This window comes from Cheilinus undulatus, linkage group 4 (genome assembly GCF_018320785.1).
Source record: "Cheilinus undulatus linkage group 4, ASM1832078v1, whole genome shotgun sequence".
NCBI lineage: Eukaryota > Metazoa > Chordata > Actinopteri > Labriformes > Labridae > Cheilinus > Cheilinus undulatus.
The window spans coordinates 10,541,997-10,556,894 of NC_054868.1; the positions used below are offsets into that span (position 1 = coordinate 10,541,997).

Consider the following 14,898-nt stretch of genomic DNA (forward strand, 5'->3'; position numbering starts at 1 on the left):
AGCTTAGCATTTACTTTTAACTCCCTCCTATATAACCCTTCATATTCTCACTTGTTTCTTAATCTGTAAGTTTATATTTAAGGCAGCTATCTGTAGAAGCTCAGTAAAGCAGGATGCCAAAATAAAAAAGTTTGGCCACATACAGTGTTTGTAAAACATTTTTCACCCCCATTGATGTTTATCCCTTTTATTGATTTTATAAATCAATCATTGTCAATATAATTTAGCTTTCCTCACAGGCCAAAAACATGTAATTAGAGATCTAAGTCTTATTTAAATACCAAAATCTAACTGTTTTATTCTTAGTCCAAGCAGAATATTGTCATACATTTGAAGATGTCCCCTCAAGCTGATTGTGAATAATTAAAGAATGATACAAAAAGGCACTGACAATAAATAACATCCAGCCACCAGCCATGGATGTCTTTAACACAGATGTAAATAAAAATAAATTGCAACCATAGATTCTTTTTGTACTTAGAACAGAAACAGAATGATTAGACTTTGACTATGTACCTGCTAAATTAATAACTGACATTTTTCAAGGCACATTAGGCAATTTAAAAACGTTTCTAGTCTGTAGCACCCAACAAAACAACAAAAATTAAGCTGACGAGTTTATCTACTAAAAATCTATCTGAAGGAGCAAATCTGCTCTTAAAGTGGAGAGCCCTTTACAGCTCAAGGTATTTCTTAGTATTTAAAATGGAATTTCTACTAAAGTAACAGTTCAATGGAGAGGGAGAAAGTTCACCAGTGAAGAGAGAGAATTATTTTTGAAGGCAAAGTCTTTACTGCACTTATTAAATAACTAAGTTGTAGAGTTTAATAAATCAAATACAGGCTTTTGCTTTTGTCCACAGCAGTTGTGGATTACAACTGTGAAGAGCATTTTCCAGTTACTTGGGCATGTGAGAGCAAGACTGAAACAAAGATCAGCGCCCCACACAAGGTTGTTATAGTTAACTAAAACTAACTGAATACCTAAAACTAAAATTCAAAAATCATTTTAGTTAACTGAAACTAAATATAAACTAAGCTTTACCAAAATAACAAAAACTAATTAAAACTGTATAGTGTGCTTACAAAGCTAACTAAAATAAAATAAAAATGGAGACAAAATATCTTTAGTTTTAGTCTTTGACACAACCATACTGACTGGCACCTACACACAAGTCTGGGGAGTGTAAAATTGCCTGATCTGATTGGTTAAGACTTCACACAGTGGTAGTTTTATGTCTAGAGTTGTGTTTAAACATCATCTTTAAATAAATAAAATGATGAGAGAAGACTAGTCTGTTTGAATATGAATTAAAAAATGTATGAGGCTCACTCAGCCTCGACATCCGTAAAAAACTAAGACTAACACGAAAACTAATAAAAACTAAACTAAAACAAAGCACTTTTGCAAAATAAAAACTGAAATAAACTAACAAACCAGCAGAAATGAACACAGAAAGTGGAAACGAAATAAAAATAAAAAGTAATGAAGAATTCAAAACTATTATAACCTTGGACCCACACTATTATTTTCTGTGCTTAACAAACAGGACACAACTTTAGTGCTTGATTTAGACTTTAAAGTAATGCTGAATACAGTGATCTTACGAGCTGTTGCATCAAAAGTGTGCAAACAGGCTCTTTTAGATTAGTATTTTCATGAAAAAAACTATTCTATTCTCCTTTGTCTTAATTCAGTTCTGACATATTAATCTAAATTTCTTCTTCCTCTTATTTATTGCTCTCTCTTCAGTACTTATCTTATTTTCCCTCTTACCCTCTTCGTTGAGGTTTAGGTTCTGCAGACTCTTGTTCAGGCGGGCAGTGGTGGCCGCTCGGATGTTGGTGTAGGAGTTGACTGATCTCAGGCGTGGGATGGCCGGGCTGTCCCTCACTGGAGTCAGGTTGCCAGGCTCTGAACATAAACAAAGGAGGACACATGTCAGGCTAGAGCATGGATAACTGCCATTAAAAGATCATTAATTTTATTTTAATCACTGAAAGGTTAAAGCCAGCTCATAAATATGTATTAAATGCTGAAACTTTTAACTACCTGTAACATGCTGGAAATGTATTGAAAATGTGCCATTTTGCATGCATGTCACATCAAGAGATATTGTCATTTAAATAGCTAAGACTCTCTGTACTTGTGTTCTTATTGTTGGCTTTTCAGGCTCTTTTTTGTGGCAGCTTTAAATATGGATGAGCAAATTCAAAGTGTGTGTTTTGCAGTAGCTGAGTTTCTGGTGTTAATGAAGTGGTACAACATTAAAAAACAGTGACAGCACACTCTTTATTTTAGTCAGTTTGACAGCTCAGGATGAAATGTGTTGGATTAATGCTGACATTTAAGTAATATGTCTTTTTTATGTTCCACCTTTAACTGACCATTTGTGTTTAAAACTTGTTTGAAAATCTGAGCTTGTTACTGACTTTACCAGCTGATTTTTCTCTGAGCTGATCGGCTCAAACTGTAAAACTTTCCATTATAGCGGCTGGTGTGTCAGCTTTCAGGTGATGCTATCAGTAGTCATGACGAGAGCTGAGACTGACACAAAGTTTTCCCTACAGATGTCACAGAACAGTTTTATCTCTTTGTGAATCTTTGACCAGGTCTGTGAAAGTAATAAGCTCTCAATGTAAAAAGAAAAATGCATTGATATTCATACTTTTTTTTCTGTAAACACACAAAACAGAAAAAGTAAAAAAAAAACAAACAAACAAAAAAACAAAAAAAAACAAAAAGAAGCCCGTTTTTATTTGTTTTATTTTTTGCGTTGCTTCCTAGGGACTATAGCTGTAAATGAGCTTGTAGCTACATTTGATTCAGGGCATCCTTGTCTTTATATAGTATAAGTTCAAACCTCAGTGTATTTGAGGCATTAAAATCCCAGTTGGCCTACAATTGTTAACACTTTTACTTTAATCAAAATTTGATATTTCTTCCTATTTTGCTTAACTTGCCTAAATGAGACAATTTTGCATTGTTGGGTCAATTAAGCTGAAAATATGATAACCCCTCCCTTTTCTTTCATTATATGTGATTTCAGCACTTTGTATTAGAAAACATCCCTCACTTTGAGTCAAAGTGTGAGAGACATACTCTTTTTTAATTGTTTTCTCTCCTGAATGGTAAAAAGCTCATTACCAAATTCGTTAACTACTCCTCTTCAGCACCTGCCTACTGTATCAAGAAAGCTTGGAAAAAAAAAAACAGTTCAAAGAAATTCACATTTTTAATCATTCTATATACAGGCTTCACAAGTTTTAACCCCTCAGTGTGTGATAAATGTAAAGTATGTAAGGGTACATCTATTTCGGGAATGTCTGTTTATCTGTTCTGGTCTAGACCTTTTGTCTTCTTCTCTGGTGTTTATAAGAGGACACTCTGTCCTGAAAGAGACTTTACTCTTTGTGGAGCCCCAGAGGATTCCTAAATGCTCCCTGCACACATTCAAACAGCTCTATTAATGGGCATGGTGTTGTAAGAGAAAGATTCTTAAAAACTGGAAGACATCAACTCAGCCATGCTTCAGAAAATGGTTGTATGAACTGGTTTCAGTTATCTACTTAGAAAGACAGCAAACTAATAATTTGAAGTGCCGACTCAAAAGGGAAGAAAGTTGGGGTCTCTTTTTGCAACATTTGGACTCGTCTTAAATTAATTTGCATTGACTGCACTGTTTTTTTCTTCGACTGTTTGCTTATGTACATTTCATTGCAGAGAGTTTTTGTTTGACAGGATCAGCATGGATGATACATGTATGTTTCTGTGTCCTTTCACATTACAGCTTCTTAAACGGGTCTTGCTCCAGGAAATGTAGCACAATGAAAAGTAGCTAACATAGCTTATTTGTTTTTGTTACATTAGTTATAACCTCCGCCAAGGAGGTTAAGTGATCAGCAGGGTTTGTTTGTTAGTTTGTTTGTTAGCAAAAAAAACTCAAAGTTATGGATTTTGATGAAATTTTCAGGAAATGTCAGAAATGGCATAAGGAAGAACTGATTAGATTTTGGAAGTGATCCGGATCACTGTCTGGATCCATGAATTTTTTTAAAGGATTCTGTACTATTGGGAGATAGGGCTAATGGCGGAGGTCTGTGCTCTCTGAGTGCTTTTCTAGTGTAATTATATTAGCTATGTAGCTTATGTAGCTAACATAGCTTTCGTAGCTTCAGTCTCAGCTTCATTAGCTGTGCAAGATGGTTTCCTGTAAGCAGACCATTTATTCAACTTTATTTAAAGCTTAAATATGATTTTATTTTGAAAGTTTTAGTGTATATTTTTGTTCTGGCAGAGAAGGTGTCTCACTGTGGTGGTCTGCAGAGGGGGGACTATTTCTGACACAGAAACATGATCCATAGATAGATTGAAGAATACAGCTCAGGGATGATAAATCTGGCTGCATTCCAACTAAATAAGCATAAAGAAGCATGTTTTTTGGGAACGTTTGCAACTTAAATGTTGTGATAAGGTACTTTGCTACATAAAGGCCTCTTTGGGACTGCCCCAGGAGAGGAGGGTTTAACGTGTATGTAACCACTTGCTGTCTAGAGCAGGACTTTGCCATGGGTTAGAAGTAGGGGTGTGTTATGGATAAGCTTAGATTGTGAAGAAATAGACTGCTGCTGATTTGTCAAAGCTGAGGAATCAAAGAATCCCTACAGTTTTGTATAAATCTGCAGTTGATGGAATCCTGCCCGTAGTCAATGTTTTTAAATGAACATTACTTTGTGAAAATGTGCCTGATGAACACTAAAACAGATGAAAAAAGGGGACACACAAATCATTATTCTTAAGGGGTGCAGAAAATGCACAAAGTGGTTCCATAAAAATGATCATAACACTTGAAGGAAATGTTTGGTTCTTATGATATTCTGGGGAGACCTCAAAACCTCGCTTACCTCATGTTGGAAACTTGGCAAACATTTAAATATTTCATGCACTTACCAACTTACCAACAACCAAAATTTTTCACCCGCCCTTAGTTAGAGGGCTCTCCTCCTCCATTTTAAAAGTTTAGTCTTTGCATCATGATTGAGTGTCTCCTCTCGGCTAGCGTGATAACTACTGCTGTCTGACACTTACCACCTTTCAGGTGGATCAAGAAATAGGGTTTTTTTAGCTCCAGAATCTAATGAGATCATCCTCAGGTCAGACTGAGCATTTGTGCAAGGTTTGAAGAGAATCCCTCTAAGCAGTCTTTGTAAACCACATTCAGGAGAACAATCTGGACTGATGGACAGAGAACACCAAACCATGATGCCTCCAGCTCTGGCTACACCAGTGCAGAGGCACAACAACCACCCCTAAGGTAAACCTAAATTTAGACAAACATTAACTATTGAAATGGCTCCTTTGAAAAATTCATGGAAATATTTCATCTTCATTAAACTACAGTCAGACAAACATTATAAAGGCTAAGAGTTTTGTTACTTTCTATCAGGCAGGAAATTAAAAAAAACAGCATAATGCCAAAAATAAAAAAGGTGAAGATTAAGAAATATCCAAATTTAATTTCAAAGACAGTTTTCAAATTTAAACCAAGTCAGTTTACTATTTCTGCTCTGTGTGTATCTGAGGGTAAAAAGTATGTACATGTATGTGTTTGGTCTGCAGTACCTGCAGTGTTGGCTGGTGACGGCACTGAGTAGTTCTTTTCTTCCTCTATAAACTGGAGAGCAACTGTGCAGAAGTTGCTCTCGTACTGCACAACCAAGTGGCTCAGAGCTACGACCAGCTCCTGTAGGAAAGAAAACATTAAGCATGATTTGGAGGGTAAAAAGTGCTTGAACAAATATCACTAATTGATCTCTTTAGAGGTTTCTTTTATACTTCTTGCCTCCAGCTATGATTTCCCACAAGATCCATGCAGATTAAATAAGGTTAAAAACCAAAAAATTCCAAATAATATTTATCTCGAAGATTTCTCCCTCAGACTTGAATTGATGATACAAGTGTGACTTACTATACAGTGTTTTATTCCTTTTTACACAGTCTTCCCCAGTCAAATTATTTTAGACATCAGTAGGTTTGTGAGCATCTATATATTTGCTCTACTTTACTGGCTCAATTTATCTAACAACATTTTTATTCACTGAATTGGAGGTACTTTTTGAATTGTTACATTATTCATAAACTAGTGTGATAGTTATTTTGAGATACGTGTAAAAAGCAAATATATGACTAAATCACAAATACCAAATTTTTCAACATAGCATGCCTCTCAGGGTTGTTTTTCCTTCCACATTCACTGTGTGGTGTGTTCAGATCTGGAGCTTAAAGTTGTTTAACTCAGAATAAGGAAAGGAAACAGGAAATTAGCCAGTAGAGCTCTTGCAAAAACTGCAACCTCGCTTGACTGATGAAGAGTTACAGATAATGGCCTGGTAAAGCAGCTCCCTGTCTCTGCAGTTTTCGTAAACTACAAACCTCAATCCCTAAAATGTTTGGATATTGTGTAAAATCTTAATTTAAACATAATTCATTTAATTTGAAAATCATTTTTCAACCTCTACTAAATTGAATACAGCAAAAGACAAAATGTTTAAAGCCCAAACTGTTCAACTTTTTTGTCTTTTTTTTAATTAAAGACAGATTCTGAGTTAGATGTCCAATGTTTACTCCTAGTTTTTCTTCTATCAACATTCGGTGAGTGTCTTAGAATAAAGACACTGATGAGGTATTGAAGGTGGAATTCTTTCCCAGTCTTACTTCATTTACATCTAGGGTTTCTCAAGCGTTATTTTGTGCTTTATAATACTCAAACAGTTTTAGTGGTAGATAGGTCTTTTGTAGTGTAGTACCATTCTCTTTCACTGTGAAGCCATGTTGTTGTAACTGATGTCTTGCTGTAATACAGAAGTTGTCTGAATGGAAGCGTATGCTTCTCTGAAACCTCTGTATCTCTCAGCATTAATGGTGTCTCCAGGGATGTGCAAGTTACTCATGCCACGGGCACTAATACACCCCCACACCATCACAGACGCTGGCTTATGAACTTTGTGTTGATAATAATCTGGATGGTCCTTTTCCTCTTTAGCCCAGAGGGGGAAAAAAAACAATTGAATATGTGACTCTGTCAGACAGCAACACACTTTTCCATTTTAGGTCCAGGGAAGTTGCCACTGCTTGTGAATGATGTTGATATATGGCTTTCAATTAGCATGGAAGAGTCTTAAGTTGCATGTGTACATGCAGTGGTAACAGACAGTGCCTTTTCCGTAGTTTTGCTAAGGCTATATTGTAATATCTATCACAGAATGAAGCCGGTTCTTAATGCCTGATTGGTTGAAGGTGATGGGCATTAAATGTTGGTTTTCGTCCTTGGCTGTCACATGCAGACATTCCTCCAGATTCTCAGACTCTTTTGATGATATCATGGTCTGCAGATGGTGAGATCTCTACATTAATTGCAATTGCATGTTGCAAAACATTGATCTTAAACTTTTGGACAATTTCCCAGCTTTTCACAAAGCGGAGAGCCTCACACCATTATTGACTTTGAATATCTGAGCCTTTCAGGAGGGCTTCTTTTATACTCAATCATGGTACTTTTACCTGTAACCAAATAACCAACTTACTAATGTCTAATGTTCCAGGTGTTTTTTCTAATATTCAACAACTTTCCCTGTCTGCTGTTACCCCTGTCACTACTTTTTGGAACATGTTGCAGACATCAAACTTGGATTTTGCTTATACTGTCAGCTAACATCTCCATTCTTAATCTAATTTATTCAGACAGCTATACACACTGCTACTGGACTGTAAAGTATGAAGTCCCTCCACATGTTCAATTTTCTTGATTGCACCAGTGTGCCAGAAGTCTAACCTGCACTGCAGTGTGCATGACTTTATTTTATAACCAAAGGTTGTACTTAATCTAACACTTCATTAGTTGAAATTAAACATTAATATAACAGTTTAACAAGCCATTTTAATATGCATGGGCATGTGTAATTGTGTTGCACAGACCTTGCGGACCACAGGGCTGCCATCGTTGATGAGCTGGGCCAGCATCATGGCCACGTTGTGGTCGATGGTGGTGGAGTGGTCCGTCCTCTCAGCAGAGTTCCCCACAAACGTGCCCAAAGCAAAAACAGCTGCACACCTAACCTGTTGGCACACAAAGACGACTCTTTTTAGAATAGAAATATGATGTCTTTTGTTGGGTTTGCACTAAAGCAGGTGAGCTTTTTTAACTACGGGGTAGGCAGCGCTTGCTGTTAATCTGTGAGACTGTTGGATATCAGTTAAAGCTGTGATTTTGGTTTGATCTTATTGTTTCACAATGGAAATCACTGGAGATTCTTTGTGCTGTGATCTTCCATGAGCAGCTCTCTGCCAACAAATCTCATTACTCGCTCTGCCTGCTTCATTGGATGTTTAATCTAAACTCGCCGCTACACATAACACATTTCAACTAGGGATTAGTTTCAGAAACTGAACTGAATCATAGAGCAAAACTGAATATTTGTAATTTTTTTGTGGTGGAAGGAGAAATCACATTTTGCAGACAACAGGATGAATTATCCCAGCTCCTCTTTAATCTTATGATGCAGCTTAAGTGATGCTACAGCACTAAAGGCTGCTTTGATATGATTTTCTTCACTCTAATTGAAATAATCAGTTGAAACGTTTGAGGAGCATATTGTAGAAACAAAAGTCAGTCACTTGAAAGCACATTTTAATGCATTTTAATCTGCTGTTATCCTCATTCATGTTTCAATTTCTTTATGCACTGCAATATCTTGAGCTCAGAGAACCCAGATGATCTACTACAGTCCACCACAAAAACCCTACAGGTGTTGTCTACATGAAAATATCTACGTTCAATTTATGGTATTTCTGAAGCTTCTTTTAATGCTGCTGTTGAACTGCAAAGACATAAAATAATGAGATAATCATTGAAACATTTGCATATCTGTTTTTGTACTTAAAACAGTCAAAATGACCACATCAATCAAAAACAACACTATGGCATAAGTCTTTTTTCTATGCAGATGTAAATGGATATAAGCAAAGTCAAATTTGATTTACAGCTTCTTTGTTTGAAATTATTGAGCAGAAATTGTTCTGACTGTGTTGTTTTAGTAGCAGTGACTGTGAAATTTAAAGATGCAACACTTCAGTTGAACCATCCAGGGGTGTGTCCATGAGGGTGGCCAGGGTCAGTGTAGGCCCAACTTTAAACTTTTCTTAGCCGCCCAAAAATACTGAACTCTGATTGGTTATTTGCAGGACTTGCAGTTTGTTAGGAAACAGAAATAGATCTCGCTTTCCTTTTAAACTGATATATTGTCTTTCATAATCACTTTAAAATGCAAGAATACATTATTTGGTCATCTTTTCCATCTGACTGATAGGTAAGAGAGAAATTAGCCAATACAAATTTTCAAGCTTACCCCTGCAAGTTGACTCACTTGCAATGAACTAATGATTGATGTTTTTGTGCTGTAACATTGCCATTAAACATATTTTAGCACAACCAGACAATGTGCAAGAGTAAAAATTCTGAGAAGCAAAATGAATGAAGGGGGAGCAGGTGGCCTAATGGTTAAAGGCACTCCCCATGTACGTGGGCGGCCTGGGTTCGAATTCGGCCTGAGGCCCTTCACCGCATGTCTCTCCCCCACTCTTGACCCTGTTTCTGACTCTATCCACTGCCCTCCTCTATCTAATAAAGGCACAAAAATGCCCAAAAATAAATGTTAAAAAAAAAGAAAAATGAATGAAGGTGAGATTACTATATCCATATGATGATTTGCTTTTTCTTGTGTAACTTCATGAATTCCTGATGGTTATTTGTGAAAGAAACAGTCAAATGAATTTCATTGGTGGGTGTATGCACAAATATTCCATCCCTTTATAAGCCAGTCCCCCAACCCAGAAAAAAGACAAGTCTAGACACAGAATCTTTTAGGATAGAGATCTACTTGCTGTTAACTACACATAAGTACATGCATCATGGCTGCCTAGTGACACCAGCATCAGTTTGGTGCACCAGTTGTCAAAAATGCAGGTCCTTAAAAAAACATGCAAGACAGATGCAAGATGCAGCTGACTGATCAGAGATAACGGCTGAAAAGTTTTAGAGACAAATTGTTAAACTGAGTCAACAAATCTCAACATCTTTAACCAGTGTTTTTTTCACCACACAGAGACAAACATATCCATCAAAAGAACTGGGATGGATAAAGTCTGTTTAAGAAAGCGATGTTCAATCATGCACAAACAATTTAAAAATAAGATTGTGTTGCATTTCAAAAAGTGACCTCAGTGCGTTCCTTCACATAGTTTCACATAGAAGCAATGAATTCTAGTTGGTGTAACCATACTGTTTGGTTTGTTTAGTTTTTTCTTAAATAACTGATCAGGATATTTTCACATAATTACCAAACTGCATCTATGAATACAGACAGCTGAATGTCTTCTACTAACACGCTAACTGATTAAACCGATACAATGGGAGCATTACAAAGAATCAGACCTCTGATCACTGGAAAAGTTTCTATGTGGAATCTCAGAATTACTCCGCACACTCACCAATTAGCATTTTTTTCTGCACGAGGCTGTCACTCTTTCTGTATTAAGGTAAACTGTGTATAAAGAAACATTATGTCCAGGATATTCCTGTATAATGGCTCTGCCTCTTTGTGTCCACGATTCTTTGCAGTGGCTTGCACACAGATAATCTATAAAAACCAATAATTTCTTCAATCTAAAATAGAAGTCATCGCTTACAAGACTTTGTCTACAGTTTGTGCTACGTTTACTGTTTAAAACTGCACAAAGTTTGAAGCATGCTGAACCGCTGCACCACAACAGCAGCTGTAGCCCTCTGTGACTGACGTGCTCGCACACCTCCATCAGCTTCTCAGTGCAATCTCAGAGCAGATAGGGATTTGCATTCACTAATCTACAACCAAAGTCTAAGTCATTGATAGGGCCCACATGCTACAAGAAGAATCGTTTTTATAATAGATGTAAAAACCTCCATGATGGGCTATGTGTGCAAAATAGAAAAGGTCTTTGCATCTGTCTGTGTGGGTGTGTTGGCATGCAGTCATGCTCATTATTCCAGTCGGTCAAAATGATAGCCTTCAAAATGTTCTGTCATCCATGGAAGAAAAAAAAGTCAAATATGGATAATTTTTCAGTTAATGCACCTTTGATAACAGGTATTATATATAATCAAGAATATTTACAAGGACAGTCATGAAACAGCCAGATGCATATATGAACAGAAGGTGAAACAGCTAGTTTATCTCCAGCCTAACACTCCCAGGGTAGTATGATGCAAATAATCCTACAAAAGATGGATGGAAGTGAACTAACGGTGCCACAGCAGCTTAACAGTATAATTCTATCTCAGTTATTTCAGAGGTTGCTCTTGACTCTAATACTGCAGTGTCAATAACTAATCAAGTTAAGTTTTATTCCATGTTATTTCCATCTCCACTTCATGTTATAATGCACTGTTTCCTAAACTTTGTCTGCTGGGCCCTCTTTGGCTGATAAGAATATTTCAAGCTCCTCCACCTCACCATACACATATTGATACAATATCAATATCAATAAACACACTGCCACTCCTCCATGCTTTCCTCCAGTCTAGATGATTGTAATTTCCTCCATTCATGCCTCAGTCAGTCATTATGACAACATTAACAGTTAGTTAGCAGCTTGACTATTCCCATGTCTCACCTATTCCTGCATCTCTCCATCAGCTTCCAGGGCCTCCCCTGCTCCATTTCTGACCTTGTTCCATACACCACTCCTCATCCACTCAGATCATCTAATCCTCTTTCCATCCCTCCTTCTAATTGCCAAAATCAAAGGTGATTGTGCCTTTGCTGTCTTGGCCTCCACCCTCAGGAATAAAGTCCCACAATCCATCAGACCTGCAGAATCAGTGCAATGCTTCAGAAAGCATTTAAAAACTCCCCTGTACAAAAAAAGGCTTTATGTTGTTCTCAGTTCCTTTTGTGCTCTGTTTGTTTCTCCTTTTGTACCCGATTAATTTTGCTCTGTTTGACTTTTTTATTTACTTATGGAAATTTTCAACTTTTGATTCTTTGTCTGCTTTATTTGCTTGTGAAGCACTTTGTAATTGAGTGTTTTAAAAGTGCTATAGTTTAAATTAGTTTCTTACTGTCGTTCTTAAAATGTATCTCAAACATTGTCAGCAAAAAGCGAAGAATGGCAACTTCAGTGTGTGAAAGCAAACTGAATCAAGCAAACTGCAATATGAAACCTCAAATTTTAAGATGAACCAGCAGTCATTAGCTTCACAGATGTTTTTAAACTTACTGATGATTTACAATTCCCTTAAAAGATGAAGTCTTGTAAAATTCATATTTGAAGTCATGCAATACTTAAAAACTATCTAAGGCTTTGTTGTTTGTCTTACAGATCCTCTCCAGTCTGGGTAGCAGCTGTAGGGCTGTCACTCTCAGTTCATTTTAAATGTCTAGCTTTAATCCGTGTTTTTTCTTGACTGAGGCAACAGTAGGAAAACCTACTGATGAGTACAGTAGGATTTGGCAAAAGGAGGAAGTATGGGTCTTTTCATTAACCACAGCTGTACAGGTGAAACTGAAGGCGAGATGTGACTCATAATATTTTCATGTCTTTCTTTTGGTGAAAGTGACATCTGGTGTAGATTCACTGTAGCTTTAAGTTTCCACTGAATTCCTCTGACAAATATGCCATTCTTTGGTATCACCGCAAAACATTGCGGTTTGATTTTATTTAGCTTTGATATACCTCTTCATGTTAAGGGTATTTCGACAGCATATGAAAATCAGACTCCAACATTTCAAGCAAAGACATGGGCCCTATTACTATACAACTATCTCCACTTCATAAACAAAGAGCTCTGCTGAGTGAGGAAAGTCAAAGAAAATTAAGTAATATTCCTGAAATATTCCTCTGATGCTTGCTTGCCGTGCACAGAATGATCTCATTACCATCCATACATACGAGGTAAAAAATTTAGCTCAAACCACCGTGGACTTCACAGCTCGTTGTAGCTTGAAGTCTGCAGATTTGAAAACATACTGGAAGAACTAAGGCTGTGCAATTAATGGAAACTTAGATGAAATCACAATATGGCCGACTGCAATTTTCAAATTGCAGAAGATGCAATATTTCTTAAAGGGGACATATTATGCAAAAATCACTTTTTCAGGTGTTTCTAACAAAAATATGTGTCCCTGGTCTGTCCACAATCCCCTCAAGTACCAGAAAAATCCATTTCCTCTCCCCCTCTCCTCTTCCACCTTTCAGAAAATGTATGCTGAAACAAGCCGTTCTCAGATTTTACACCTAGTGACCTCACATGGGGAGTAAGCACCTGCCCCCAGGTTTGGTTGGCCCTCCCCCACTTGGAGGAAAGTTCCGCCCTCCTCTACTGATGCTCTCAGCTGCCAGCTGAGATGCTGGATAGCTTAGTGGGTTACCCTGCTGACTACGGTCTGGGAGATTGTTGGTTTGAATCCCAGTCAGGTCTTAAGCTTTGGATGAAAGTGTCTGTAACATCAGGAGTACCGAATCCATTTCCTGGGAGGGGTGTGGTCAGGGGGCGGAGTCTGACAGCTAATTACCATTTAAAGCCACAGAAACAGCTCGTTCTTAGAAAGGCTGAAACAGAGGGGTTTTTAGAAATGCAAAAATCCAAAACTAGATTGTTTTTTCAGCAACAAACTTCACAGGCATGTTTTGGGGACCTCTGAGAACAATATAAACTGCAATATAAACCAGTTAGAGTTGTTATGCTGTACACGCCATGGAAACATTTAAGTATCACTTTTTCTAGAATAGTTTGCAAAAATCTTACTTTCCTTTTTTTATAAGTTTGACTTATTAAAAATGAGAAATCATCCTGCCTTTCAAAACAACAATTCATATAAAATTTGAAATAAGTCAAAATTTGCACTCATCAGCCTAGACGCTGCACATGGGACACACTTGGACTTTCCTACATGACAATGATCCAAAAGACAAGGCCAAATCAACCTGTCTTTGGTTACAACAGAAAAAAAGTGAAGGTTCTCAAGTGGCCATCCCCATCTCCTAACCTCAATACCAGTGAGCCATTTTGGGGAGATCTCAAATGTGCAGTTCATGCAAGACAGACCTAGAATTTACAGGACCTGGAAGCTTTTTGCCAAGAAGAATGGGCAGCTTTACCATCTGAGAAAATAAAGGGTCTCATTCACAACTATCACAAAAGACTACAAGCTGTCATTGATGCTAAAGTGGGCAATATACAGTTTTAAGGACTAGGGGTATGCAAACTTTTGAACAGGGACCATCTCAGTATTTTCTCTTTTGTTATGTTTTATTTAATAATTGTACTTTTTTAGATGCCTCATAGTTTAGTTTGAATCCTATACTGTAATAACATCAGAAGAGGAACTTAATTTAAAAAAAAATTCCAATTAGATTATTTTCCCAAATCATTCAACCCTAGCAGTTATACAGATGGTGAGCGATTTAGTAGAAAAGCCGAGAATGAATTTTCTTTTCTTTTTTAATGTCGTCCTGTCTATGAGGAATTTCTGAGCACCATTCAGCGCCGTTCAGTGACTTAGGCGTAGATATGTCAGTATGCTCCTAAACACACTGTACTGTAGTAGCCTAAACCATGACTGGGCAATTTTTTTTGCTTTGGCCCCTCAGACTTTTCCTTGAATGTAATTCAAGTATCTGTCTGAACTCTTCCTTCACTTTCTGTCTCTGTTCTCAGTTTCAGCTCTACAAGAATCCATCCGTGCACACACACATCCACACTGGAGTAATGAAGAAGTCAAGCTGTGCCGGGTTATGTCTCAATCTAACACTAGAGGAGATCATTAAAAATACCATCATTCATCCATAACATTAGATTTAAT

At 37.1% G+C, this 14,898-nt stretch overlaps 1 protein-coding gene across 1 annotated transcript in view; it reads right to left on the minus strand.

Annotated features, from left to right (window-relative positions):
* Nucleotides 1-14,898, minus strand: part of rptor (regulatory associated protein of MTOR, complex 1) — a 323,903-nt gene that overhangs the window by 86,620 nt on the left and 222,385 nt on the right. The window contains exons 15-16 of the mRNA XM_041784862.1: nucleotides 5,624-5,744; nucleotides 1,778-1,915 (exon numbers count right to left, since the gene is read on the minus strand). Of these exons, the coding sequence (XP_041640796.1) occupies nucleotides 1,778-1,915; nucleotides 5,624-5,744 (259 nt within the window). The remainder of the gene's footprint in view (nucleotides 1-1,777; nucleotides 1,916-5,623; nucleotides 5,745-14,898) is intronic.